Raw genomic sequence first — 27,981 nt, forward strand, 5'->3', positions numbered from 1 at the left:
GAGGAGTGTGTAGTCTCTAGATCGAAAGCTGGCTAAGAGTAGCCTACAGGTTTAAAATACTACGTGGATCCGTTCACTTTATTTATAGGCAAGATGCTTTGAGTTAAACTTTAGTGCACTTTTATGTTGATGTTTAAAACGTGTTTCTCCACACTATCTTTTGGCAGGATCTCGTATCCGTTGACCTACTATGGGCATATTGCGCACGGCAGCGGAAGGCGGAGCTGAAGGCAGTATGAAAGGCACACATGCCTCGTTTCATTCTCCGCCTCTCTACAGCAAAATGGCGACTGTTGACTACGACTCGTCCGTGGATCCAGAGATGGACTTAACCAGCGACGAGGAGTTAGAGAGGTACCCGAGAAGAGCGATCACTTTAATTTGAGTCCAGCCGATCCGTCCGCGCGGTAGCTGGCTTTTAGGGAAGCTCCGATCGGGAATACATTATGTAGAAGGACCCTGAGATAGTGATTGCCGCATAACTTGAAAATCAAGGGGTGTCCATGGCCTAGTGTGCCAAGCAGCTGCTCTTAGTGTTGGGGTGCCTTGCGATCAACCTGGTGTTATTCTTATACACCTTAAACGAGCTTTGACCTTTTGAAGCGACGACCAAGGGTGCCATGGATCGTATTATTACGACAGCTGTGCTGTTCGCCGTGACACAGTTTTAGGGTTAGAATTGGGTTGAAGGCAACGTGACATCATCACTGCTCTTTAAGAATACAATGCAGACGCGCTCAAACCGGCACACATGACATTCAGTTGTATATCGATGGCATTGTTGCATCTTATATTAGAAACGTTAATAGTTGAATGATACCCTGGGTAGGTGACTACAATTCCCCCCCAAAAAAGCACATATAGAGTGAGTCTTTAGAGGAAATGACGTTCTACCCGCGCCGCGGATCTCATATCGTAACGTTTGGGGCCTCGACTTCTGCCGCTTATGTGGGCATTTTGTCCTTGTTAGAAACGCGGACACATTCGCAACTTTTAAAAATGTATCTCTTAAAGGAACCGTTCACCCACACCATTTAAACATTCTGACATTTATGTGCTCGGATTTAACACGTTAAGGAGAACGACAACATCAGTCATCGTTTTGTTTTATTGTGGTGTAAATTATAATAAATAAGTGAATGGTGAAAGAGCCTGTCACTTGCTAACATTCTGCATGTCTGCTTTGATTAGGCCTACCGAGTTTTAATTTGAGACGTACTGCCCCTTTAAATGAATGTGACGTTTCGATTATATTTATTCATTGCCGATTTAGGTGGCATTCGAGTCAGACAGGACATTCTTCTGAACACCGACTCTAGGTTAGAGTGTGAGCTCTGTGTGAGCTCTAGGTTATAGAACGAGTCGTTTACTTCTGGAACTTTCGGGTTGCCCGAAGGTAATGTGGGTGGATGGCCGCATGACGTGAACTTGATCGGTTTACCGAGATGTAACTGTAGGCGCGAAGAAGTCAACCTCGTGTCTGACATGACTTTCCTCATGCTAACTGTAGTTAGAGTATTAACGTTACCTGTCAGAGTCCCACAGTACTGTCATGCTATAGTACAAACCTGTTAACTTTTAATATTTATTATGCTTGAAATTTATGATACAATTTGTCTGCAATTTTATGTAGACTTGTTTACAGTTCCTTGTGCTCTCAATATTATTGTCATTTTGGGCTTCATGAATGTAAGAAGTGCACCATTTGCTTTCTGGAAATAAAAGTTTCACTTTCTCCATAGAGGTTGTTTAAGCATTTGTATGCATTGCATACATATTTTGTATCCTCCATACAACTTTTTAATTAGAGTATGTGATTGACAATGCTTCATGGGGATTGCAGTTCTTTCCCAAGTTTTGTAATTGTAATTTGCCTCATAGTTGGATGGTTTGGTTTTTAGCTTAACTCTTTAACAAAGACCTTTTTAAAATCCTTGTGGGAAAAATACTTCCGGAACCAAAGCTGCTGAAAATGTGAACAGGCACTTTTGTGTTCTATAGGAAACGCCTACTAGGTTTTAAGACTTAATTGTTCATGTGATCTAAATTGTTGTCAGCTCATAGACCTGCTTCTACAGATGATTCACATCAAGTACCAGCCAGGTTTTGGAGTCCAAATTAACTGCAGGGTGTGAACGTGATGTCATGCTGTAGGTCTGAATAAAGCATTTTATTTGCATGGCCACAGAGGTGTTGTGGGACAAACTCATCACTACACCTGCTGTCTGTCAGAGGGAGTGTGTGAGGGTGAACATTGGTCTGTGATTTGTTGCCACCACTCCCCCTGAGAATATTCCAGAATATTCAGCCATGATATGCAAGTAGGTTTTGAGGAAGGTGGCATGCTAACTTCCTTAACAGCTGTGACTGTTGTGAATAATCACATTTATTGTTTCTCCTTTGTGTTAATGGGTACTAGTCAGTGGTTTAAATCAAACATGATTGCCATTGGGGTCTTGGCTAGAGGCTCATTGAATTGAATGCCTTTATTGTCATTGTATACTTCTATAAAACAAAACGAAAGGGTTAGTTTAGCATCTACCAAAAATGTTATTTATCTTTAATTACTCACCCTCATGTCATTCCAGACCTGTGGGGAGTGTGGAAGAGAGGTGAAGAAGCGTGTGCAGGCAGGTTGGAATGGGTGGAGAATAGTGTCAGGTCTGTTATGTGATAAAATAATGAAAGGAAAGGTGTACAGGACATTAGTGAGACCAGCGATGTTGTAAGGTTTGGACTGGAGACATTTGCACTGAAGAAAAGACGGGAGGAAGAGCTAGAGGTAGCAGAGCTGAAGATGTTGAGGTTCTCTTTTGTGACGAGGATGGATAGGATCAGGAATGAGTACATCAGAGGGACAGCACATGTGAGATGTTTTAGAGATAGTTAGAGAGGCTATGTTGAGATGGTTTGGACATGTTCAGAGGAGGGAGAGTGAATATATTGGTAAAAGGATGCTGAGGTTAGAGCTGCCAGGCAGGAGGTCAAGAGGAAGACCAAAGAGGAGGTTTATGGATGTAGTGAAGGAGAACATGAAGGTAGTCGGTCTGAGTGAAGAGGATACAGAGGATGGGAATAGATGGAGGCAGATGCTTCGCTGTGGCGACCCCTGAAGGGAACAGCCGAAAGAAAAAGATGTCATTCCAAACCTGTAAGACCGTTGTTCATCTTCTGAACACAAATGAAGATATTTTTTATGAAATCTGAGAACTTTCTGACCCCTCCATAAGACAGCAACACAACAACTACTTTCTAGACCTAGAATGGTAGTAAAGACACTGTTAAAATAGTCCATGTGACTCCAGTGGTTCAACCTTAATGTTATGGATAAACCACAAAACATTTTTGGACTCGCAAAAATGATTACGTTCAACTTTGTAGCTTTACTAATATCATGATGATGACTCATGATTATAGAAAAGATTCACATTGAAGGTTCTTCAATAGATACCATTTTCAATGTCAAAATAACAGCAAAAATCATCTTCACCTTTCTTGTCTTAAAATGTGTCGAAAAGGGGTCTGTTCTCTGTATGTCGCGTAATTCAGCCAAGATTATTTGACAGATGCCAGATCTTCTAATCGGTTCATCAGTTATCAATATTCGAAACCATGATCAACAAGCAGTGATTGGCTGGTGGCAAGACAGCAATGTAATGACATCATATCATTAAAAAAGCCACCTGGCAAAAAAGCTCAACACATTACACTCAAACCCCTGATCCCGAGCAGGTTTGAGTTTATGGGTCTTTCACTAAGGTTGGGAACCGAGAACCGGTTCTTATGCAGAACCGATACTGATTTTTGAAAAATACCGGAACCGCGCGAAATTCCTGAGTGTTGGTTCCGAAAACGGTTCTGGTGCAAAGTGTGTGCGAAGCGCTGGGAGCATAGCCGCAAGCCGCACTCCCGCTCTCTCTCTCTCTCTCTCTCTCTCTCACACACACACACACACACTGTCTTAGCGCTGCCGCCTCCCTTTAGAGCCCTGCACGGGCCTCAAATCTAGGCCCTAGCCCGGCCCTGGCCCGAGACGCTGAGGCCCTAGCCCGGCCCGTGTCCGACAGCTTATCAAAATTCTCGGCCCGAGTCCGACTGGAGCCCGTTTTTTTTTTTTTTTTTTTTTTTTTTTCAGCCATTAAAATAGTTATGTTTTGTTTTTAATGTCAAAGTAGTTATTTCGTTTCGTTTCTTTGAGTTAATTTAGAAAAATGTTTGGAGCATTTTTTTGTTTGTTAAATTATAGTTTTAATTTTTTTTAAGTGACGACCAAGCGACCAGCGGCCGACAGTGAGTTAACCGCATATTAAATCTATTTAGTCTCTCAAATCAACTCTTGACTTGTCTTGCCTATAATAAAATTCATAAATATAAAACACTTCAAGCATCACAATGTTAGTTAATTTCGCCAACTATTACCACCAGTAGCCTAAAAGGCATTTTTGACGAGCTGAGGCAGACTGATTCTGCTCGCGGCTCTCGCAAACGGAGCTAAACAATCTAAAAACAAATAATAAAAAAAAGAACATGCAGGTTGTCTTATAGCCTACCTTACACCTACGCAAAATGAATATAAATCCGATCTTCAATTCCCGTGGTATATGCTCATTTAACGGAGTTTACAGCAACGGAAGCAAAAGATTCGATGCATTTTATTCAGCAGCTAATTTCAAATTCAACGACCACATAAGAAAGCGCGCACTGGTAAGATCATAAGTCTCATTCATTTTTATTGAAGATGATTGTGTTTTTGAGCATCTAAGACTTATTTTAAGTTTAATTTACGGCCATTTGCGTTGGCTTGCAGTAGTCATTTGCGGCGATGCGTGCAGCGCCATCATATCTATCTGACTACAACATATAGCCCATAACACGCTCTCACACGTTTATTTTTTAACCGTTTGCCAGGAGTAAAATGTATACATGTGGTTTAAACAACCAGATAGGCTACATTTACATTTGTCCAGTTTCGTCTGAAATGCTTTCATCCTTCTGAATTGGTTTGTTTAGTGATCGGACTACATTGATAGCCCTGTTCATTAATAGCAGCAGACGCCCCGCGGATGACACGCAACAGAAACGCTACGGTCAGCACCATGCTTGCAGTGTGTCTCCGGCCTTAACTCTAGCAGCTGCGCTGAAGAAACGCGGGCTGCTGCTGCTGGCGCGGACTCTGAACATGCTCTGAACACTGTGCAAGCCATCTTGACAGTCGCGTTAGCTATTATGGTCTCGTGTTCACCAGCGCAGAACATCTCATTGTTCCTTTTAATTAATAAAATAAATATAAAACGAAGGAGAAGCCTAAAAAAGGCCCGAAGCCCGGCCCGCGTTTTAGGTATGGCGTGAAAATTGGCCCGAAGCCCGGCCCGAGGGGCGTAAAAAAGTCGGGCATAAATGCAGGGCTCTACCTCCCTTCCCCTCACGTCACTTTTTTAAAATCCCCCACAGCGCGAGTCCCGCAAACGCGGCGCCAAGGAGCTTGTTTGTAATCCGAGGACCATGGCTCATTAGTTTCGAAATGGTTTCGGTACAAGCTGATCGCGTTGAAAATAAAGGCATTTGTCTAGCGTTATGAGCTCATTTGAAACAGTGTCGCGGCTCATTTAAGAAAATGACAGCTCTGAAGAGACGCCGCTTTAGTTCGAGGTAAGTTAGTGCTAACAATAATAAAGAAAGACGATCAACACCTTATGTGTTACCACTGAAATGTAGATATTATATTTCCAAATGTAAGCCCATCTTATGCGGAATGACGCTTCATACTGTCGTATGCTCTGGCTCTAACCTCGAGTGTTTTAGCCTGTTTATTTTTTGCAAACCTTGTGAGCGCGCAAACGCTGCAACCTCGCCCCAAATGTTTTTATTGGTTTATTAAGTACAAACAAGCCTGCAGTCTCCCTCTCATTTACTGAAGCTTTCGCGCCTCGTTCGCCCCCCGGTGACCGGTCCCAGTATAGCCGCCCCTCTGTGTTTTCTAATGGACGCGAGGCAAATTAAATAATAAAATTACACTTCAAATATTTTACCCCAAAGTTAGTTTATGTCACTGAAGGCAGTTATCATCACGATGATTTCATTTCAGGTGTTCGTTTTAAAAATAAGTTTAGTTTGAGTTAGTTATTTGATGCTATAAAAACGGGGGGTGTGACGTCATGATTGACAGCTGAGACTGACGGCTTCTCTGAGTGAAGTTGTCACTGAGGCACTAACGGACTTTTTTCGAAATTTTTGGGAGCAGATTGGAGCTTTAGCTTTAATTTCTACATTTCCATAACTGTTTATTTCACACCAGCATTATTAATTGTTCTGCATCTGCGAGAGTGTGGGCGGGCTCTTGATATCGCGACTGTACTTCCTGCTCTACTTCCTGCGCTCTACTGCGCAACTCCGGTCCCGAAATCGCTACTGCGCAGACTCGGTCCCAAGATGTCCGCGCCGTGCAGGCCGCCTAAAAGCTTCAAATCTGCCAAGCGGAAACGGATGATGTCGAGTCGTCCATATTTTTTTACGGTCTATGAGTACAAACAGGAGAGTTATGAAAAATTGAGTGTGAGGGATATGTTCACTTCACACAAAAAGATTTTGTAATGAGACTGCTAACTGTAGTAGCGTTTAGTCCACTGTCTATAATAGCCTAATTTAGATCACTTTTTTTTTTAACCGACAACTTTGATCAGTTAACGTTGATACGGTCAACCATCGGTCAAACGGTCATCGGTTAACATCCCTAAAACAGAGAGAGAAAATGTAATAAGACAATTTCAGAGGTGTAAATTTGAACATGTTTATTTTAATTTCCATAAATTCCATATGGCTCGATTAATCCTGGAATATATGTATAGTACAGGACTTTTTTTTTGACATTGCCAACCTGTAAATTTTCATTTGAGAGCAAGTAATAAACACAAAAAAGGATTGTTTAAAGTTGCGTATTTTGCCTTTTTCCTTTACCACTATTTGTTTAATAATTTTAATGGAACCGGAATCGGAACCGGAAAATTTATCACGATTCCCAACCCTATCTTTCACTATGACAGCAAGTTCAGGATGAGCTTGCAAGAACCAAACAATCCAAGTTCATACCAAAGCTTTCCTGTAGCTCAACCAGTAGAGCGTGGCGCTAGCAACATCAAGGGTTCGATTCCCAGGGAAAGCAAGAATTGACAAAAAAAAATGTGTAGCTTAAAATGCATCGCTTTAAGTCGCTTTGGATAAAAGCGTCTTCCAAATGCATAAATGTAAATCGTCAACAATCAAATCCAGCTCACTGGAGTTAGCGATGTATGAAGAATGGACCATTGTGCCCCAATCGATTGTTTTACAAACCGGTAATGTGACAATTGTTGTCCAGTCGTCTTTTAACGTATGCTGCCCTGCATTGTTTCCCAGAAAGCACCCCATATCACCTGACTACATCTGTGTGGTTTTTGATTGAGTTAAAACAGACACTATTGGTTGGTAGTGAAGGATCTATGTTTAGCAGTCTAATCTGACTTTGTACGCTTCCACCAGACACCTATAGTTCAGAAAATAATGTATTTGCTATAATGGACACACACACACCCTGTTAAAGTTGTGTTTTAGAGTATTTTTTACTCCTGTGTTGGCAGGTGTTCTGGATCTTGGGTCCTGACAATGCAGGCCATTCTTTAAAGGTCTTAGATTTTTGAAATGTCATATGAATATGCCAGCAGTATTTTCTGATCTATATTAGCTTTGGGTTGTTTTTTGTGTGTGAGGAGTAGGGCTGCACGTTTTCAAGTTTTTCATTAACCGTTAACCGAGGCCCTTAGCGGTTAATACTCTGTTAACCATAGTGTGCGTCAGGGTTATTTTTAGTTTATTAATTTGACGACCACCATCTCCGTAGTGAACGCGCCTATAGAGAGAAATGAACATCATGGATTACACAATCAGAGAGTAGCCTATTTCTTTTCGTTTTAAATTGTTAAAAGACATTTCAAGTTTCTTAAGATCTATTTCATGTCTGCGAGGCGTACGCTGAGTTTCGTTAAATTAGGATGAGATGCGCTCCAGTTCACGAGCAATGCGAGTGGCCACGAGGGCGCCTGCATGATTAGAGCATGTAACGTTAGTAAAATATGCAGCCGAGAATGATTCACACAGACACAGCGTTTGACTCGCGCGGCTGATAAGCCTCTCCCGGCAGAGTTCAAGCATCTGTGGACTCGTCCCTTCAGCTCTGGCCATCTTGCTTTCAGTCCGCGATCAGCTTTTTTGTTTTCTTCATTACAGTTAAAGTAACGTCTGCTTTTCTCTAGTCATTCACAAGTTTCTCACTTCAAACTTTCTTTCTTCTGATCCGTTATGCACAGCGCGTGCGGCTCCCACTCTGCTTCTGCCCTAATGTGACTTTTAGTCCAGTGCGACGTATGTTATTTTCCTCTTCATGACGCATATTTTGACTGATGCGACTCATACTCCGGAGGAACTTATAGCCTGAAAAATGCGGTAAGCTCTGCATTGCAATACTTGCATTTCGCCCCGTCACTCTCATTTTTAAAGTGCTCCCACGCTTTCTTTGCCCGCTTAGAAAGCTGGTCATGACTTCTTCTTGTGGATACTACCCTAACCCTATGGATACTACAAATGTCTGGGAGCGCTCTGGCGGTCTATAGGGGTGCAAACATATATTACAACTAAATTCAAGGAACGTCATTGACGCCACTTAACCGAGCAAAATGTTTCACTCAGTTACGCAATTTTTAACGGTCAATCGGTTAACCATGGACACCCCTAGTGAGGAGGTCTTCTGTTTGAAATGTGTTAATTTTCTAGCAGCTGCACTATCACAATTTATTTTTCTTCCAAACTGAGATCACGATTCTCCCTCAATTCTGAGGGTACAACCACACAAAATAATGTAAATTACTAGTGGTTTTGACAAAATGTTGATTGCTGCAGTCTATTTAAAGTGTTTAATTGATCTTAATTATTTAAAAAAAAATGTAAATGATCATAAATTTCTTCCATGAATGAATCCACATAATTTGATGTGCCAAGTTGCTTTCAAAAGGTGATTTGCTCTATTTTGATCGCTTCAGTAGTCGGTGTTTTTACCCAAACTACAAACTTTTATCCAGATTTTAATAAGAATATTTGTAACACTGAAAAAACAGTACTGTGTTTAAAAAAGACTGTTGGTGAAGCTGTTTCATACCTATACATAATAACTGGTCTCTCAAACACAGATTTTAATGTTCTGCTGTGATATAATTTTTGTTTGTGCTTTGAATCTGTAGGGAAGCTGAAGGCTTCAAAGAGCAGGGAAATGCATACTATGTCAAGAAGGACTACACTGAAGCGTTCAACTTCTACACCAAGGCCATTGGTAAGAACCCTGAAAAGTGTACTAGGCTCTCTATCTAGTTTATGCCGTTCTCATCTCGCCCTGACTATCTGTCTGCCTGCCTAGCTTTCTGTAGGCATCTTTGTTGCTGGTTTATTCCTACACACTTCTAATTCATGTGCTGCCCTCAGATTACACTCGGTGTTCAGTCAAATGAACAAGTTCTCTCTTTGCACGTTTTCCTCAAAGGCTGTAACTTAATTACCCAAATAGATTTTGTCATGGCAACCACTTGTTTTAGAAAGAAAAATGTAGGGCTGCAGCTATCGATTCTTTTAGTTACCGAGTATTCTACAGATTATTTCATCGACTAATCGGATAATAATTACTTTTTCCATTATTAAACCAGCACTAGGTAACTTTTGCTCTCGGGATCCCCCTACAGTTGGGAAAAAATATTGTCCTCTACTACTGTCATTAACTCGGTCATCATTACATCAGGGGATGCGTGCTTGCATTTGTTGACATGACAACCATAGCCCTGAACTAGTGATGAGCGGGTCGTCTCATAACCCGCAGACCCTGTATGTCTATTTTATGGTCGCGGGTGCGGGGCGGGTTGTAAAAATATGTGGTGCGGGGCGGGCCAAATAACTTCATAAAAGCGGCCCCGCGGGTTGGAAAAAAGCCGACCCGCGCATCACTAACCGTTCCCCTGAACACTGTTCACATGCGGGAGTTCTGCTTGCATTGCATGTGAAATTTCTTCATCCCAGGTACAGTGGCATATGTTTCAGCATGTCATATGAATATAATTTCATGAGTTTTATTTTTTTTCAAACGCCATATGATCGCGATGCTCACGTTTATAAGCCAGTGTCATTATAGTAGTCTATTGGTTACCGTTTTACAGAATCTATATGATACTTCAGTTCAATGTTTGAGTGGTAGGTAATCACCATAACAAGCATGACAGCATCGGTCGGGCAAGCCTCCTTCAGCTCACGCCAACGAGCAAACGCTGGCCCAATGTTGATCCTCGTCCTGCCTTTAATCCCATCACTTTTTCATTTCCTCTTATTGCTTTCCTCCAACAAAACCTTTGCTTTCTTATTTGTCTGTGCTGCTTCGGACATGACTATAACATCCGACAAACAAACGATAGTTGGGATCCACGTCCGAATGTAAGGAAGTGGTGGTGGAAGTGACCTATATGCCGTAAAGCAGTCGAATTTTGTAGTTTTTTGGTTCTCGGGTTACTACCCGAAGTTTAAAAGTACGATTAAAAACTATACAGACCCCTTCAGGCTATGGCAGACGTGTCATTCAAGCTATTGTAAGTCGATGTATCATCACAAGAGTCTTAAAAAAATATATTATGAAGGTTGAAAAGTTACCTAGTGCTGATTTAAAGAGCAGTACTAAATATATAAGAGAAAATAAGACGGGTATCTTAAAATTAAAATCTAATTTGTTTTATTTTTATTTATTTTTTGCTGAAATTGCATACATTAATAACTCTGAAACTCAACCATTTTCTTTCATTAAATTGCCATATTATATTAAAAATATAAAAATCTATTTCAAATTACTTAAAAAAGGTAAACAGTACAATCTAAAACTAAACCTACAACCAATAAACCAAAATAATATTAATATCAATAACAATAATGCCTAAACATTGCATTTATTTTGTGCAACTTTCAAGTTTCAGCTTTAGCTCAGGCATGACATAAGCCTTTCTTCTGAAGGCTTTGTGGCTTTTGTAAAAAGCAAAAAATATTGGACAGGAAGGAAACTTAAAATAAGAACAAGAGATGGGCGTACTAGAGATGCGCAGATCAGCTCTAACTTCACCGAATCCACTGTTAAAAACAAACCATCCATCCGCACCAGATCGTCACAAATTCAAATTCTCAGTGTTAAACGCAATGTTATCGTCATAATAGCTACACTGTAGTAGGTTGCTTTTAAAAAAAATCTTCTTTGGCGAAATTTCCATGTTCCCATGGCATGAAATTTTCATTTTGTGAGGTTTTTCTAGCCTGACAAGCCAGACCCACATCAAGATGTTTGGTCTGGAAACTCGCCATAGACAGGGCTCAATCCGAGGTGCGGGATAAACGGTTGATTTCAAACCCCCTCTGCACGGCGTGCACGAAATTGGATAGTGCTACAAACAACCAGAGCAACGAAAGTGAAGCGGAGCTAGTTAACAGATTAAACTTTTGCCGTATCCGGTCGGCAAAACTCCAAACACATCTTCCCTTTTTAAGAATGACTTCAGTGTCGTTTTTTTCTCAGAGAAAAGCTTAACTCCAAGTCTTCCAGAGTCGCGGTCAAAGCTGATTCGAAAGACCGCCGTTCGCCAGTTTCTGTGTTTACTTGTAGCACGCAAGCACAACTCTGCTGTAATTCTGTTAAGCCCCACCCACCTACTCTATACATGCTGTGTTTAGCCCGACCAAAGTTTGGGTTTTACAGCTCAGAAGGTACTGAGAGTTGCTAGACAATACTCACAGCAGATTAGATTTGCTGCTGCTAGGGTGCGTCTAGATTTCTAGGCTAACGTTTTTCAACATCAATATGAGATGTTGATCGGTGTAAACAGAGTTTTGGCTGTCTTTCTCTGCTTTTGAGAAATGACATCCCAGACGAGCTGATCTTGAATTCTCCTGTTACGACGTCATACCAGGAAAGGCTACCTCCCCTTCCTCTACGTTACCCGCCCAGAGAATTAGTAGAGAAAGGAGTCAGTTTATCAGTCGTGATGTCAACAGCACAGGCTTTACCATATGGATTCAACAGCACCTCCACAAACAGTGAGTAACAGTGTTCATTAATGCCTGATCTGGGATCAGTGAGTTCTGATGTGTAGATGATCATTCAAGTTCACACAGACTTTCTTTCTAAATTGTTTAATACTGACAGTCCTGCAGCTGGCTGTCTTGATGCATCAGTGAATCAATCCAGTGACTAAAACCATCAACTTCACGTTGTTTCTGTTAGTAGTATGAAACCAATCTGTTATTTAAATGATTAAACTATAGAGAGCGATCAAAGAACACTCTTTATAATGTTCAGATCGGTCTAACACACGTATATCTGCAGTGTACACTCATCCAAACGGCCAGTATAATGAATGACGCTGTTAAGCTCAACAGAAGCTCTTACAGTATTCATGTCAATTTCGTGTTTGTTGTTAGTTGTGGTGAAAGCATTTTATGACAGAAATAACACTGCAAATTTCACTCGTGTTTATTCAGAGCTCTCGGATACAAACAAAATAAACTCTCGCTCTCAACAACTCAGTACAATAACCCTTTCTCAGCGATCTTTCTCCAGCTCTCCGTCTCTCTCTGGACTGGCAGTGCTGCAGCTGCTGCTCGCCCCTCACTAAGCCACGCCCCCTCCACCACATAATCTCATTTCAAATGCAGATGTCAGCCAGTCACAACAGTGAGTGTGTTTTCACTGAGGTTCACAGCAGAAACGCCTATTGAAAGAGAGTATAAAGCCAGAGGGCTAATATCAGTTTAGAAAAAATGCCTTTTATTTCTAAATTATGTTTTGTAAATTTATTAGAATAAAACCATTCTAACAATTTAAATAAAATTTAAAAAATAATTTAAAAAATCCATGCCATTGGACCTTTAAATAACCTTAACCAGGGTTGACAACCTATACATCACACAGAGGAGTAACCGCTAGAACATGAGCAAAAGCTTGAAATGTGTTTGTTTAATTCAGATAAAGTACACTGCACATACAGATCTACATTTTAAGCTAATTATTCATCATTGTAACACAGCTTGTTTTATTTAGTAGCTATAAATATGATTAAAGTGTGAGATTTACACAATTACACAAATCAATGAAAGCACGCAGCTCTGAAAGCATGAGCGCTGCACATCACACGCACACTTTACAGTTTGTTCTGATGTTTGTTGCACCTAGCATTGAGAACATTTTAATGGTGTATTTCAAAGATATTATCAAGTGTATATATAAAGTCTCATTAAAGATTTCCCACACACAGAGACACGCATCACAATGAGGGTGATCCATGTGCAAAGCAAACTCCATTCATGCTGTTCATATGTTTGGAGTTGCTCATATCTCTTTAGCTGACACCCAAATTGCCGCAAATTAAACTCTGCACATACTCCGAGTGCTTACACAAAAAATGTCTTTCTGCAACATCCGTGTGTAGTTAATTGGACTAAATGAAGCAAGTGAAGAATAAATGAAGATTTTTTTTTATTTTTATTTTTAATTCGAGTAACTCGTTACAAAAGGAATTGTTTCAGCCCTAGAAAAAGGTCACCACAACCTATAAAACTTGTAACAAAAATGACACTTTGTTTCTTATTGTTTGCATTGTCTTTCTACATCTTCTGTTTGTGTCCTTTTAACAGACCTGTGCCCGAAAAATGCCAGTTACTACGGCAACCGTGCAGCCACATTGATGATGCTGAGTCGCTATAGAGAGGCACTGGAGGACTCCCAGCAGGCAGTGCGACTAGATGATACCTTCATGAAGGTGAGACGTCAAGGGTTGGAGCCCGTTTGACATTCTGAGCATTTAGGATCTCAAAAAGTTTCACTTGGAGCTAGACATGTGCCGGTATACATGCAATAATGAACATGCACAATATTGTTATCGTGGGCACTTCAAAATACTGTGAATAATTATTTATTACAAATTATTCCGATTTTTAGAATGCATTAAGAATATTTTACCCATCAACCGTTTAAAATGAACAGCACTTCAAAGAGGATTGCGCACTGATGTAAACAGACCCAACATGCATGAGCAGCCCAACAGCAGAAATGCATCCGTTTCCCTGGTAATCCCGTAAACAAAACACTCTAATAAACACACATTGTCCCTGTCCCAAATGGCACCATAAACCCTCACGGTCTTCCTCTGAGTCCGCACTTTCACAAAGTAATGCCGCATTGACTGCCGGGTAGAAGTCCTGTGTGTGTGTCCACGAATGACGAATGGGACACCCTACGGTCTTGTGGACTGAACACACACACACACACGCAATGGCTATTGTAAGTCCACAAGACCGAAAGTGCTCATGAAGTGTGCCATTTGCTGCTGACTCGTTGCCTCGCTGCCTTATCAGATAATTGCTTGTAAGGCAGCATTTTGTGCACGAAGCACCTCAAGAAACTAATTTCGGACAAACTTCTAAGGCAGTGTAACAGTTTAATTATCTACAGCAAAAAAAGAGCGAGCTTTGGTAACGAATATTGAATTACTACATTAGTAATTTCTTGCTAGAAATTACAAAATATTGGTAAAAAAGACATACATTTACACACAAACTGACCTATTCATTTTCAAAATTAAACATTTTGTATTTTAATTTCTGAAAATTAATAAAAGACTAATTTACATGCCCTATATATTGTTTGAATATGTTCTGATTCTTTATTTTTCCGTCACACACTTTAGCATAAGGCTCAATTATTTCACATTAGTTCATTCACTAACAAGCTGGCAATGAAAAATACTTCTAAAGCATTTATTAATCTTAGTTAAATGTAAATTTCAGCATTTAATAACTCATTATTAAAATCAAAATTTGTAACTATTGTTTAATGGACCTGAGCTAACACTAACAATCTGTTGCTTTTTTTTAATAATGTTATCAAAGAAGAATAACTTCTGTAAAAATGTAGCTATTCGCTCTGTTATTGTTAATGCATTAACAGGCCTTATTGTAAAGTGTTACCTAATGTTCTTTATCATTCTTTCAACATTCATCAACATTTTTTTTAAATTGTTTTATTGTATTTAAATGTTTGGTTATTTTTGTTATAAGAAAATTATTAAACCTGTTATGTATAATAGTTAGTGATGGGGAGTCGAGTCCAAAAGAGTCGATTCCTTGACTCTGAATAGCTCCAGAGTCCAGGTCGACTCCAGTACAGGAATCGACTCAAGGTGTCGACTCTGTTGCTGTCTCCGAAATTGCTCTATTTTACTGAATCTCTCATCTAAAGTGCATGGCAGTTGAGTGCACTATAAGCAAGGAGTGAGTGAAATGAAGCGATCCGCAAGGTAATACACTGACGTAGGCATACACCGCGTCAGAGAGCTGTCGTATTGTCACACATTTGAGTGCTTACTTTAGAAATAGAAAACAATCACAGCGACTTTAGTTTGTAATTATAGGCTTCCATGCTAGCTTTAGTTTAATTGATGGTATTATTGCAATAAATATAGATTTCGCTTCCCATGGTGAATGTGTTCATTAAACTAATAAATCATAAAAATATCAAGAAGAAACGCATCAAAAGCGCCATCACTCAACAACATCTTTTTTCGTGACTTTTCTTATGTAAAATGATGTATTGGCAGTAGATACAGAAACGTTTATAGCCACGAAAGTCATCACTAAATTAGAGTAATTTGGACGGCCACGCTAAAAGTGTGCGGTTTTAATAAGAGGATTTTAGAACTTTGTGTCGGGGAAATAATTTAAGTGTTTAAATTAAACACAAATTTTGTCTGATTTCTAACCGTGTTTTGATGTAAAGTAAATGGAGTCGAGGAGTCGATTCCCGACTCCCACAGTGGGAGTCGGGAATCGGAGTTGACTCCAAAAAACCTGACATCGAACACCCCTAATGATAGTATGACAACACTTTTTTTTTTTTTTTTTTTTTTGCAACGCATTTCAATATCGTGATTATACCGTGATAAAAGCTTTAGCTATTAAAGGGGGGGTGAAACACTCAGTTTCAGTCAGTGTCATGTCAATCTTGAGTACCTATAGAGTTGCATTGCATCCTGCATATCTCCGAAAAGTCTTTATTTTTTTTATAATTATATAAGAAAGATGCGCTGTTCCGAGTCTTTCCGAAAAAAGCCGAGCGGGTGGGGGCGTGTCGTGTGAGCGGAGCTAAATAATGACGTGTGCTCGCTGCTGCTATTGTGTTGAGTCGAGTGCGTCGTAAAGCTGTGTCATCCCTAACAGCGGGAAAAAACTTTATTCAAAATAAAAATATGGCTTTTAATCAGATACAGCCATACATCTATGATCCGGAATCAGACCCAGAGGCTGCAGTTGAACAGGAGCAGCAGCAAAAACGACTAGAGCAGGACGTCTCTATGTGGTACGATATACACTAACTATATAATATGCTTAGCGACTTGTGTTATTTACATATTTATACTTGAATTATATCGTCGTATTTTTGTCTTTGAAGGTGTGCATGTGGGAAGTGCAGTTGTGCACGTGTGTGTGTGTGTGTGTGTGTGTGTTTACGCGTAGTTTGTGTAGACAATTGTAACGTTAGTAAGCGGACTGGTTTTGCACGGCAGGCTAGTGTTTACATAGAAAGACACGGAATAGTAGCGCATTTGAATGAAGAAGCGCGCTTATTTAGTTCAACATATTTCCCCACTCTTTGTGTATTGTTGTTTGGAGTGCTTTTACAATACACAAACATAAAGTTACACATATAGTGGCCAGCTAAACAAATGTACACGCACTACACATCGCATGCTCCATTGATCAATTAACTATACGTGATCATGTTTGGGCTACTTGATGGGCATAGGCAAAAACACAGACATTTGAAGCAGTCTTACTCACAGCCTGCGGTTCTAACGTTGGGACCTTTATCGTTGGGACTGCTCCATCCTTCAGCATTGGGCGATCAGAAAATCCGGCGTCGAGCTGGGCCTTGTTTATGAAACAGTCGGCACCGAAATGCAGCGAACAGATATAAACATTCGCGCAACTCAGTTGCTGATCCGGAAAAGCAAATTACATCCTGAATTACACTGAAACAATGGGTGCGTTTACATGCACACCAGTAAGCTGATAACGCCGAAAAATCAGCTTATTGAAATAACCAGTTTTCCCCATTTACATGCAAACCAGTAAACGGACAACGCAAGTAAACCGCGTTTACATGACTATTATTTTACCGGGTTATTTCCTTGTGACGTCAAAAGTAATAATGTCTGTATATCTGACTCTGAGTTTTTCAAATGTTACGTCAGTTGTGATGTTAAATAAAGCTTGCACCGTGTCAGCGGGAGATTTACGGCTCGTATTATCCCTTATGCAGTTATGCAGCGTTTTGACTGAACCTCTTCTACTTCTGCTGCATGAGATAAGAGAACACCTCTTTACAATTTTCTGGGTCTTAAAAGAGTCTGCGTTTATGATATATGTCCTTATTTCATGCAAAACGCTAGCTCGCTCTGTTTGGATGCTTTTAAATCAGCTCTAAGTTTGCGTTTTTGTCACTTATCACACATGCGCACTCCAATAAGCAGACAGAAAGCAGGTTAATGTGTTTACATGGAGCATGACATCAAGGTAAGAGGAGGAAAACTACCTGTCCCGACCGGTTTATGCTTACACCGTTTATGACCTTACTCCGATAATAGAAAACGGGTTACCGCGTTTACATGACCATGTTCATTGTCGGCTAATTAGGCATAATTGGCTTAAGAATGTGCATGTAAACGCACTGTGACATTTGTAATCTGTAGGTTTTTTGTTTCTTATGCTTGCTTTTTGTCCAAAAGCACTTACTTTTGACTGCATCAGCATCCATTTAATTTCTTACCAACCCCTAACATTTTTTCATAAGCACTTGTCCTCATGACAAACATATTTAAGCAAATACGTATAATTATCAGTAAGCTCTTCTCTAGTGTTTCTTTATTGCTTACTAACAAACTTAAGAAATATTGGATACATGTCTGAGGTAGGCTAAATGCAATGTAAGTGACCTATTGTTTACAACACTGACTGACTGGTTTACATAAGTCATTATACCGATTTCGGTAAATTTTAGTGTATCTTTCGACATACCTTTTGATATTCAGGCATGTTTTTTAAGATTTAGGTGTGCTCTGTGCTGCTGCTTGAACTGAGGCGCCACAGTGATCTGTCACATCAAACAGGATTTAATGTTTGAAATGCGTGATAAAATGGACAGAATTTGAAAGATGACACTTTCTTTTTAGAAGAAACAAAGCACAGTGCTATTTACAATTTATTAGATGAGGTGTTCTACAAATCATGTTTCGTGCAGGGAAACACTGCAGACCTGGCTTGAACTACGGGTGATTCATAGTCAAATAGAGCCTGTTTTTATGTAGCTATTTTTGCATTAACTTGCCCTAAATTTAGACATTTTCTTTACAGTACGAGTTGCCATCAGATGTTTTTCTGCATCCTTTTCATTGACAAGATACTTGTGTCCAATAGTGAAAATAATTGCTTTTATCTACCGATTATTGGCTAATACATCAGTCCTCTAATTTTAAGTTGTAATTATTCCTGTAATGGCAAAGCGGAATTTTCATTTTTATTACAGCCACTTTTATTTTTGCATTTAAATGTTGTACCTGTAGGAAAAAAAATACATCGTAGTTGAATAAAGGTTATTAATAAAAAATAATAATAATAAATATATATATATATATATATATATATATATATATATATATATATATATATATATATATATATATATATATATATATATATATATATATATATATATATATATATATATATATTGTTTTAAATTACAAGTTTAATTTTGGTTTAGTAAAAATTAATTCTGTGCATCACTAGTAAATATTATTGGTCAAAGGGGTTCTGACCCAAAAAAGCTTGGACTGCATGATGTGATAAAATGTATATCTTGAATGCAATTTAAGTCACTTTGGATAAAAGCATCTGCCGAAAGCATAAATGCACAGCTAAAAACACTCAAAGGCATGCTGACTAAATACTTTATATCATTCATCATTATCATCTTGTCCCACAGGGCCACATGCGTGAGGGCAAGTGCCACCTGCTGCTTGGCAATGCTATGGCCGCCAGCCGCTGCTTACAGAAGGTTCTAGAGCTGGAACCAGACAACAGCCAGGCCCAGCAGGAGGTAGAGTGACCATAAATACCACTCGCAGTCACGTCTCGTTGCAGACATCCATGATTTGGCAGGTGTCATTCAAAAGGCCTCTGACCTCCTGTGTCTCTTGCAGCTGAAGAACGCAGAGTCCATCCTGGAGTATGAGCGCATGGCTGAGATCAGCTTTGAAAAGCGAGACTTCAGGATGGTGAGTTCATATTGCTCCTCTGGCTTCTGCAGATCTGATTTACAGATTTCTGATATAAAAATATACTGTCTGTCTCTCTGTAGGTGGTGTTCTGTATGGATCGGGCATTAGAGTCTGCATCTGCATGTCATAGGTTCAAGGTGCTGAAAGCAGAGTGTCTGGCTCTGCTGGGCCGCTACCCAGAGGCACAATCTGTTGCCAGGTAATAGCACTACAGTATTATGGGAATTGTTTTGTAGTGTTCAACAAATGTGGGGTTGTTCAAATGCCAATACTGATATCTAGACACCATAAGCTTTAATGTTTACATAAAATTGTTCAGCAATAGCAAGTTAAATGCATCACAATAATCTTAAAAGTGTGCTTTTTTATGTTTTTAAAAGAGCTGACCAGGAAAGGTCTTTTCTGAAAATGTAGTTTTTTCTAACGGAGAGATTTTTTAAAATTGTTTAAATGGTTTGTTCTTGCTGTGAAAAGTCTTTTAGTTCTGTTTTCAAAAGAAAGAAAAGAAATCTCTGTAAATTCTTGAGCAGTTATACCAAGCAAAATGCAATTTCTGTTCATAGACTAAGTGGATATAATTATTTACCAGTGCCTAGAATCTAAAATAACTATAATAACTAAAATATAAATAAAATAATATATATAAATAATTATAAGAATATCAAAATAACTGGCCTGGACGATATATTGGTATTTTACTAGTCTCTAGCATAGATAATGATTAATGATTATTTTTCCCCTATGTGTGTGTGCATGTCTCTGCATATATACATAGCTCTGGAAAAAATATCACTGTGTGATATTTTCCCCCATCTAGCGGTGTAAAGGTATATGACCATCCAGTGAATATTAGTTTCTGTTCCTCTCAATTCTGATTTCGTTTTAACTCCTACGGTGGCCGATTTAGTCCAAGATTAACATGGCAATCCCCATCTTCACATTCGACACGGTGCCATCGAGTGTTAAAACGCGAAAGGCGAAGCTTGAATTTATGGGTATGTCCCTCTTTGGCTAATGTACTTTCAAGATGGAAGGGCAACATGGCGACCGGGAATGACTTACGAGAATACTTTATTACTTGAAAGAAGTAAATATACATTAATGAGCACATATATTTTTGAAAGAACTAAGTGTTTTTAGCGAAGAATAAACTAAAAAAAGTTACACAGTGTAGATTTAAGAGACCACTGCAAAATTATCCGTTTCTCTGGTTTTACTATTTATAGGTATGTGTTTGAGTAAAATTAACATTTTAGTTTTATTCTATAATCTACTGACAACATTTTTCCCAAATTCCAAATAAAAATATTGTAATTTAGAGCATTTATTTGCCGAAAGTAACAATTGGTCAAAATAACAAAAAAGATGCAGTGTTGTCAGACCTACAATAATGGACAGAAAATGCCATCATATTAATTTTTAAACAACACAATACTAATGATTTAACTTTAGAGTTCAGAAATCAATATTTGGTGGAATAACCCTGATTTTGAATCACAGCTTTCAAGCATCTTGGCATGCTCTCCACCAGTCTTTAAGCAAAGATGCATTGATGGATAAAGTGAGAGTGAAAACATTATTAATGTTACAAAAGATTTGTTTCAAATGCTGTTCTTGTTAACTTTTTCGGAGACGGTCCCAATTTTAATGCAAGTAGAAACCATTTTTATGAAGTAAGCTCACTTACTTATTTAGAAAGATTTTACCGGAAAAGGTTTTAGAAATTATCATGGATGGATGTTTTTTATCTTTGTGTATATTTGCAACACTCATTTTAATATAATGTCAGCATTTGTGGTTAATTTAAAAAATACAAAACTATACTGATACTGAAGTGTTTTTGTAATTGATGATAAATGTTTGAGCGGTAAATCAGCAGTGTATGTGGGGAAAATGTTGGTCTATGTTAACGTTTTATTGGCCAAGATGCTTGATAGGCCAAGCAAAAGTCTGACTATTTAGACTGCACAATTTCTATGTGACACTGGACCACAAAACCTGTCATAAGTCACACGGGTATATTTGTGGCCATAGCCAACAATACATTGTATAGGTCAAAATGATTGATTATTAATATTAAGTGAAGATGTTTTGTAAATTTCCTACTGTAAATTAATCAAATACATTTTGTAGTAATATGCATTGCTAAGGACTTGGACTTTAAAGGTGATTTTTCTCAATATTTAGATTTGTAGGTAACACTTTAAAATAAGGTTCATTATTTAACTACATTAGTAAACATTAACTAATAATGATCTGCACTTATAAACCATTATTTATCTTTGTTAATGTTACTTTGAACATTTACTAATGCATTATTAAGATCTTGTTAACATTAGTTAATGCACTATGAACAAACCATGAACAGCTGTCTTTTTATGAACTAACGTTAACAAAGATTAACTAATGCTAAACAGAGGGATTTTTATGGTTAGTTCAAGTTAACTAATACAACCTTATTGTAGAGTGTTACCAAAAAAAGATCTTATGACTGGTTTTGTGGTCCAGGGTCACATTATAGCGGTTATCAGCTGTTGCCACATTTTCATCATCCATTGAAAATCCATAAAAGTTAGCACTAAGGTTTTTTTTTTCTCCACTCTTGCTGTTTTGTACCTTCAGCGACATATTGCGGATGGATTCCACAAATGGCGATGCCCTCTATGTGCGGGGATTATGCCTATACTACGAAGACTGCATTGATAAAGCGGTGCAGTTTTTCGTTCAAGCACTGCGCATGGCACCAGACCATGAGAAAGCCCGTCTGGCCTGCAGAGTAAGTGCAGCATTACTTTGGAGTTTTAACTGATTCTGTATTTTACATTAAATGTGCCATGTCTTTTTTTCCTGTTATAGAATGCTAAAGCCCTAAAGGCGAAGAAAGAGGAAGGCAATAAAGCATTTAAAGAGGGCAGTTATGAGGAAGCGTATGGCCTATACTCTGAGGCTTTGACCATCGACCCAAACAACATCAAAACCAATGCAAAGCTTTACTGCAACCGAGCCACAGTTGGATCCAAGGTCAGCATTTGATTTACTCCTTGTTTGGGAGAAACATTTTGTTTGAAAGCATTGTCAGTGTTTGAGTGCCCCACAAGGCCAAACTCTAGACCCTTTTTCCTGTTCTGAAACTGGGTCAAGTGTCTCATTTTTGTCATTGTTTGGCACCACATGATGTTTCTCTCTCTCTCTCTCTCTCTGGTGTCCTCAGTTAAATAAACTGGACCAGGCCATTGAGGATTGCACAAAAGCTATTAAACTGGATGAGACCTATATTAAGGCTTATTTGAGAAGAGCCCAGTGGTACGTTTGTAGTTCTTTCTACGCACTTTAAACGGTTATTTATCTGTGTTAACCTTTGAATTTTTGTATTGTAGTTACATGGACACAGAGCAGTATGAAGAGGCCGTCAGAGATTATGAGAAGGTTTATCAAACAGAGAAGACTAAAGGTGTGTGTCCATCTTGATTAGATGCATCAAAATGTTTTTCATGTCCCTTAAAGATGTGCCAAATCTATTTTCATCTGTGTTGTGTTTCAGAACACAAGAACCTGTTGAAGAACGCTCAGTTAGAGCTGAAGAAAAGCAAAAGAAAAGATTATTACAAGGTTCTGGGGGTGGATAAAAACGCCACTGAAGATGAAATCAAAAAGGCCTACCGCAAACGAGCACTGATGCACCACCCCGGTACATATTTCACTTAAAAAATCTCAGCGTTTTCACCTCATGCAGTCTGTATCTGGAAATTCCTGTGACTTCACCCATAAATCTGTTCTATAGCAGTACTGGGACCACCAACATGTAAAAAAAAGTCTTCAAGTTGTGGTGTTTTGTTTGTTCCTGATTTTCTATAACGCTGTCTCTCTGTTGTATTTTTCAAAGACCGACACAGTGGAGCGAGTACTGAGGTGCAGAAAGAGGAAGAGAAAAAGTTTAAGGAGGTGGGCGAGGCCTTCACTGTGCTCTCTGACCCCAAGAAGAAGTCCCGCTATGACAGCGGCCACGACCTGGAGGATGATGACATGAACATGGGTCTGTCTTCGTCACACTTTCAGGCCCTTGTTCCTTCCCTTTCTGTCAACACCATTTTTTTCTTGAATATGAGTTTCACTAATTTGAATGTTTCACGCATTATTACTGTGGTTTAGTTTTACGTCTAACTGAAGCTTAAACAAAAAAGACCTCCATATATGTTGGCATGTGATGAGTAATGATTCTACGTGTCTTCTTTTTGTTGTTGTTTTTTTCAGACTTCGATGCCAACAACATCTTCAAAGCGTTCTTTGGTGGCCCTGGTGGGTTCAGTTTCGAAGGTAATTCATGTAAGGCGGTGCTTTTTACTTCTCTTCATAATCATACATTATTCAGATGTCAGACTGAACAATAAACCATTGTATTACACTAGCGTTCAAATGTTTGGGGTCGGTATGATTTTTTAAAAATATGATGTTCTTATGCTCCAAGAAAGCGTTTGTTCAATCAAAAATACAGTAAAAAAAATCGTACACATTTTTTCACAATATTCTATGTGGTTAGGCCATTCGTGCACACTAAATGCAGTATTAGGTCACTGAAACATTTTTGAAACCTCCTGCTAGGGTGACGATTTTTAGACGCTCTGGTTGCAGTGTAGCCGGTGAAACTGGAGGTTTTGGCTTGTGACGTCAAATGCACTGTCATCTCCTTTGTTTGACGCTAGATTGTGCGCCGCTTTCTCCTTCGTTTACATGAGGAGAGTCTGTGCAATGGCAGACGTAGCCAAAATATTGCTGCTAACAGGGCTTAACATATACAGCTACTTGCACAGTTCTCCTAATATATTGCAGAACAGAGGAGCCAGAATGCCATACTATGCAGGTCACTGCTTAGTAATAATGACAGTAGTTATAATCTTTTTTTCAGGATGATTGGCAAGCATAGCTTTACTGTTTGGCATGCTCTTGATGGCGATTCATAGCTTCTTTTGCGTTTTCATGTGGACGGAGATTTCTATTTATAAAAATACCAGTGTATGTGTGGACCAAGCCTGCAGTCTCCCTCTCATTTACAGAAGCTTTCACGCCTCGATCGCCCCCCGGTGACCGGTCCCAGTATAGCCGCCCCTCTGTGTTTTCTAATGGACGCGAGGCAAATTAAATAATAAAATTACACTTCAAATATTTTTTCCCCAAAGTTAGTTTATGTCACTGAAGAAGGCAGTTATCATCACGATGATTTCATTTCAAGTGTGCCTTTTTTTAAAATAAGTTTAGTTTTAGTTAGTTATTTGATGCTATAAAAACGGGGGGTGTGACGTCATCATTGACAGCTCAGACTGACGGCTTCTCTGAGTGAAGTTGTCACTGAGGCACTAACAGACTTTTTTGAGATTTTTGGGAGCAGATTGGAGCTTTAGCTTTAATTTCTACATTTCCATAACTGTTTATTTCACACCAACATAATTAATTGTTCTGCATCTGCGAGAGTGTGGGCGGGCTTTTGATATCGCAGCTGTACTTCCTGCTCTACTTCCTGCGCAACTCCGGTCCCGAACTCGCTATTGCGCAGACTCAGTTCCAAGATGTCCGTGCCGTGCAGGCCGCCTGAAAGCTTCAAATCTGCCAAGCGGAAACGGACGATGTCGAGTCGTCCATATTTTTTTACGGTCTATGGTGTGGACTAGGCCTTAATGTATTTTAAAATGTGACTTATCCCTGTGATGGCAAAGTTACCATCACTCCAGCATCATTACTCCACAAGTATGCACAATAGTTGTATAAAATCTAAGATATATATAATATATATAGACAGACGCCTGGTGTATCAATCTATGCAATATTTCATTGAGGTGTTTCTTTTAAAAGTTTAACATTTCAGTTACTGTGCGTGAAGAACAATACCATCTCAGTGTTGTAATCTAACAGACACCCAGTAGAAAGAAACACTATTTACAGCAATGAACTCCAGAAAGATTTTTATACAGGACCATAGACTGTTTTCTTCAGATCAAGCATAATAACAGGAACATTCAATCATCTTGGAGAGAGTTGACTGTTGACTGTCTAACTGAACTCAACACGCAGTTTAAAGCTGAGTGGTGAATGACTGCCAGCCGCAGCGGAGTGAAAAATTCATGCAAACTTGAATTTAATGACTTAAATATTCATCTGTACCTCACATTAAACTATGGGATGGCTTCAGCACACATAATATAGTACACAAAGCATTGATGTTTTATAATGTTTTTGTGTGGGGCACTGGGGCTTAATAATAACAAAATATTACGTTCTACACACAGTATCGGATTTAGATGCAGCCTTAATTGTCGAGCCCTGTCCAGTGCTGTGTCACCGTAATAAAGCAGGAAAACACACATTCTACATAAGTCATGTTTTACTTGAATATACGATTTGGTTTTAATCCAAAGGACTCATGTTCTGAGTTGGCAATCAGCAATCAAGAGCCATGCAACCAGTGTGCACTCGCTCTCTCTTTTTACCATCAGTTAATGTTAGTGATGTGTCTTGTTTTACGCTCAGTTAATGTTAATGTCGTTGCACGCTCAATCCGCTATATATAGGCATGAATATTTAATTTGTTTTATTATTCTATTAACTAAATAAATTTATTCATAGACATACTTTTTGCCTAGTTGTCCTGCACATGTGCTGCGTGGTATCGGAGCATTTTAATTTACACCAGCGCATTATTGGCCCGGTACTGATGTGCATCCCTATTAGAAATATAATTAGTCACTTGATTCATTTTAATGCATCCTTTCTGAATAAATTATATATTTTTTTATAAAACAATCTTACGGACCCCAAACTTTTAAATGTGTGTACGTGTCTTAAATTTAAGGCAACTGTAAAAATACACTCTGCATCTGATTAATTCATAATGTTTAATTAAATTTTGATTCTTTTCTGATTTACTTAACTTTTTTTTTTCCTTTTTTTGCCTCCTGCAGCATCTGGACCAGGAAATTTCTTCTTCCAGTTTGGTTAACTTGGCAGATTCCAGCATGTATGCAGTAGTTCCACAACCCCTGAATTCCCCTGAACCGGACTGCCCCCCTCCATCCCTGCTCTCTGATGTGCGACACTCTGGTGTAATGGGCCTTCGGGCCCCACAGTTGGACCTGCATCTGTGCCATTGACTTGTTTTACTGCTTGTGCACAAAGACAACAACGGCAGGGGCATGACCATTCTGTACCAGGAAAAACATGATGCATTGCACAGTTCTCTCTCTGATCGGTGTCCTTTTTGGCCCTTGTAATCCAGCTCTAGTTTTATTTTATTTTCCCTTTTTTAACCCACTGTATCGAATGTACCCGACTGCATTGTCATTTTCACATTCATTATTTTGAAAATCAATATTGAGTTTTCAGTTCTCAAAAGCTGAAACTACCAATTCAGTTGATGTTGGGAGGGAACACGAGAATGCAAATTGTCTGTTTCTTCCTGACACTGCATAGGAGTACATAATCCTCTAATCTAGACAGCCCCTCTCCCAAGCATTTGATTGATTCGCATCCTCCAAATCCAAAGCATGTCAGAAAAAACAGGTTAGTACAGGAATTCATTACAGCTAGCGACGTATAGATTGTTTAATGTGTACAAAGCCAGAATTCACACAGATTATATTTATGCAACATTGCAAACCATTTTAAAGACCTCAGTAAACTTATGTGAATGCAGTGCCTCATGCCAAATCTAATCATAAGAATAACGCTAGTTCTCATCCGACGATTGGATTGTTGGACTACTGCATACGAAGGTTCAGGGAGCGTTCATTGGATCACCTGTTGGCCACGCCCCTCTCTGTAAGGTTCATTTGTCAATGTTGCCATTCAATCCCTTGCTGCATTGTACATTTTACTGGAATGTAAAGTGTTTCTTTGTGTTGATAGTTTATGACTGTTTAATTTTTTTTAACTATGAAAAACACACTTTTTTGATATGTATATTTATTGTAAATTCGCTGGATGTGAGCTACGGATGGATGATCTTTAAATACACTAGGATCTGCACTCATAGGTTAAACCCAGGGAGAGACTTTGCTTGGCTACTTCTGAATTAAAGATCCTCTGAAGGGAGTGATGTCAGAAGTTAATTGATCTGGTTATTTGTGGACTTGATTCTATTGACTCCACAGTGTATGTAATATTGATCTATGTAAACTGCAGGCATGACCAGTGAGCCATGTTTGGTGATCTCTCCCGTTTTAACTAAATGTTCCTTGGCATTGGATCGCTGAAGATTTGTTGTGTTCCTGCATTCTCTTGTTTATTTGACCAGACCCTGTACTAAAATGTAAGATTGAAGCATTTGTCTGGAATACTTTCTTATTGTTTATCATTTTAAGATCTTCAGTGTATTCAAACGTCAACTTCCATGCTGACTTTGCTCACTCCGCTGGAACAGTCTTGACAATGGACCGTTTTTAAAAAGCCATGTAAATAAAGTAAGCCTCTCTGTTTTCCCCTTCACCCAATACTTAACTTCTCTGTATTTGTTTTTTCAAATTATTTTACGATACCAGGCATGTTCACAATCTCCTTTTTATTT

General features: G+C 39.0%; 1 protein-coding gene across 2 annotated transcripts; it reads left to right on the plus strand.

Moving 5' to 3' along the window:
* Positions 1-175: 175 nt before the first annotated feature.
* dnajc7 (DnaJ (Hsp40) homolog, subfamily C, member 7) lies at positions 176-27,909 on the plus strand. 2 transcript variants are annotated; one of them, XM_067414220.1, is made up of 14 exons: positions 176-354; positions 9,267-9,355; positions 13,732-13,856; positions 19,136-19,249; positions 19,353-19,427; positions 19,511-19,629; positions 22,053-22,206; positions 22,287-22,451; positions 22,642-22,733; positions 22,808-22,881; positions 22,972-23,118; positions 23,314-23,463; positions 23,682-23,744; positions 26,381-27,909. In XM_067414220.1, exons 1-14 carry the CDS (start codon positions 191-193, stop codon positions 26,416-26,418), a joined length of 1,569 nt encoding a protein of 522 aa, XP_067270321.1. In that variant the 5' UTR covers positions 176-190; the 3' UTR covers positions 26,419-27,909. The 2 variants fall into 2 exon arrangements, with proteins under 2 accessions (XP_067270321.1, XP_067270313.1); XM_067414212.1 differs by having other exon boundaries at positions 199-354; positions 23,682-23,753.
* The last annotated feature ends 72 nt before the right edge of the window (positions 27,910-27,981 follow it).

The sequence above is a fragment of the Pseudorasbora parva genome, chromosome 2 (assembly GCF_024679245.1).
Source record: "Pseudorasbora parva isolate DD20220531a chromosome 2, ASM2467924v1, whole genome shotgun sequence".
Lineage (NCBI taxonomy): Eukaryota > Metazoa > Chordata > Actinopteri > Cypriniformes > Gobionidae > Pseudorasbora > Pseudorasbora parva.

What these genes read in the sequence shown, in the direction of transcription:
- dnajc7 (XM_067414220.1), top strand. Translation starts at nt 191, where the DNA reads ATGGGCATATTGCGCACGGCAGCGGAAGGCGGAGCTGAAGGCAGTATG. An exon ending in AAGCCCGTCTGGCCTGCAGA is followed by an intron (nt 22,207 to 22,286) that starts GTAAGTGCAGCA and finishes TTCCTGTTATAG; the next exon opens with AATGCTAAAGCCCTAAAGGC. An exon ending in GGATGATGACATGAACATGG is followed by an intron (nt 23,464 to 23,681) that starts GTCTGTCTTCGT and finishes TGTTTTTTTCAG; the next exon opens with ACTTCGATGCCAACAACATC.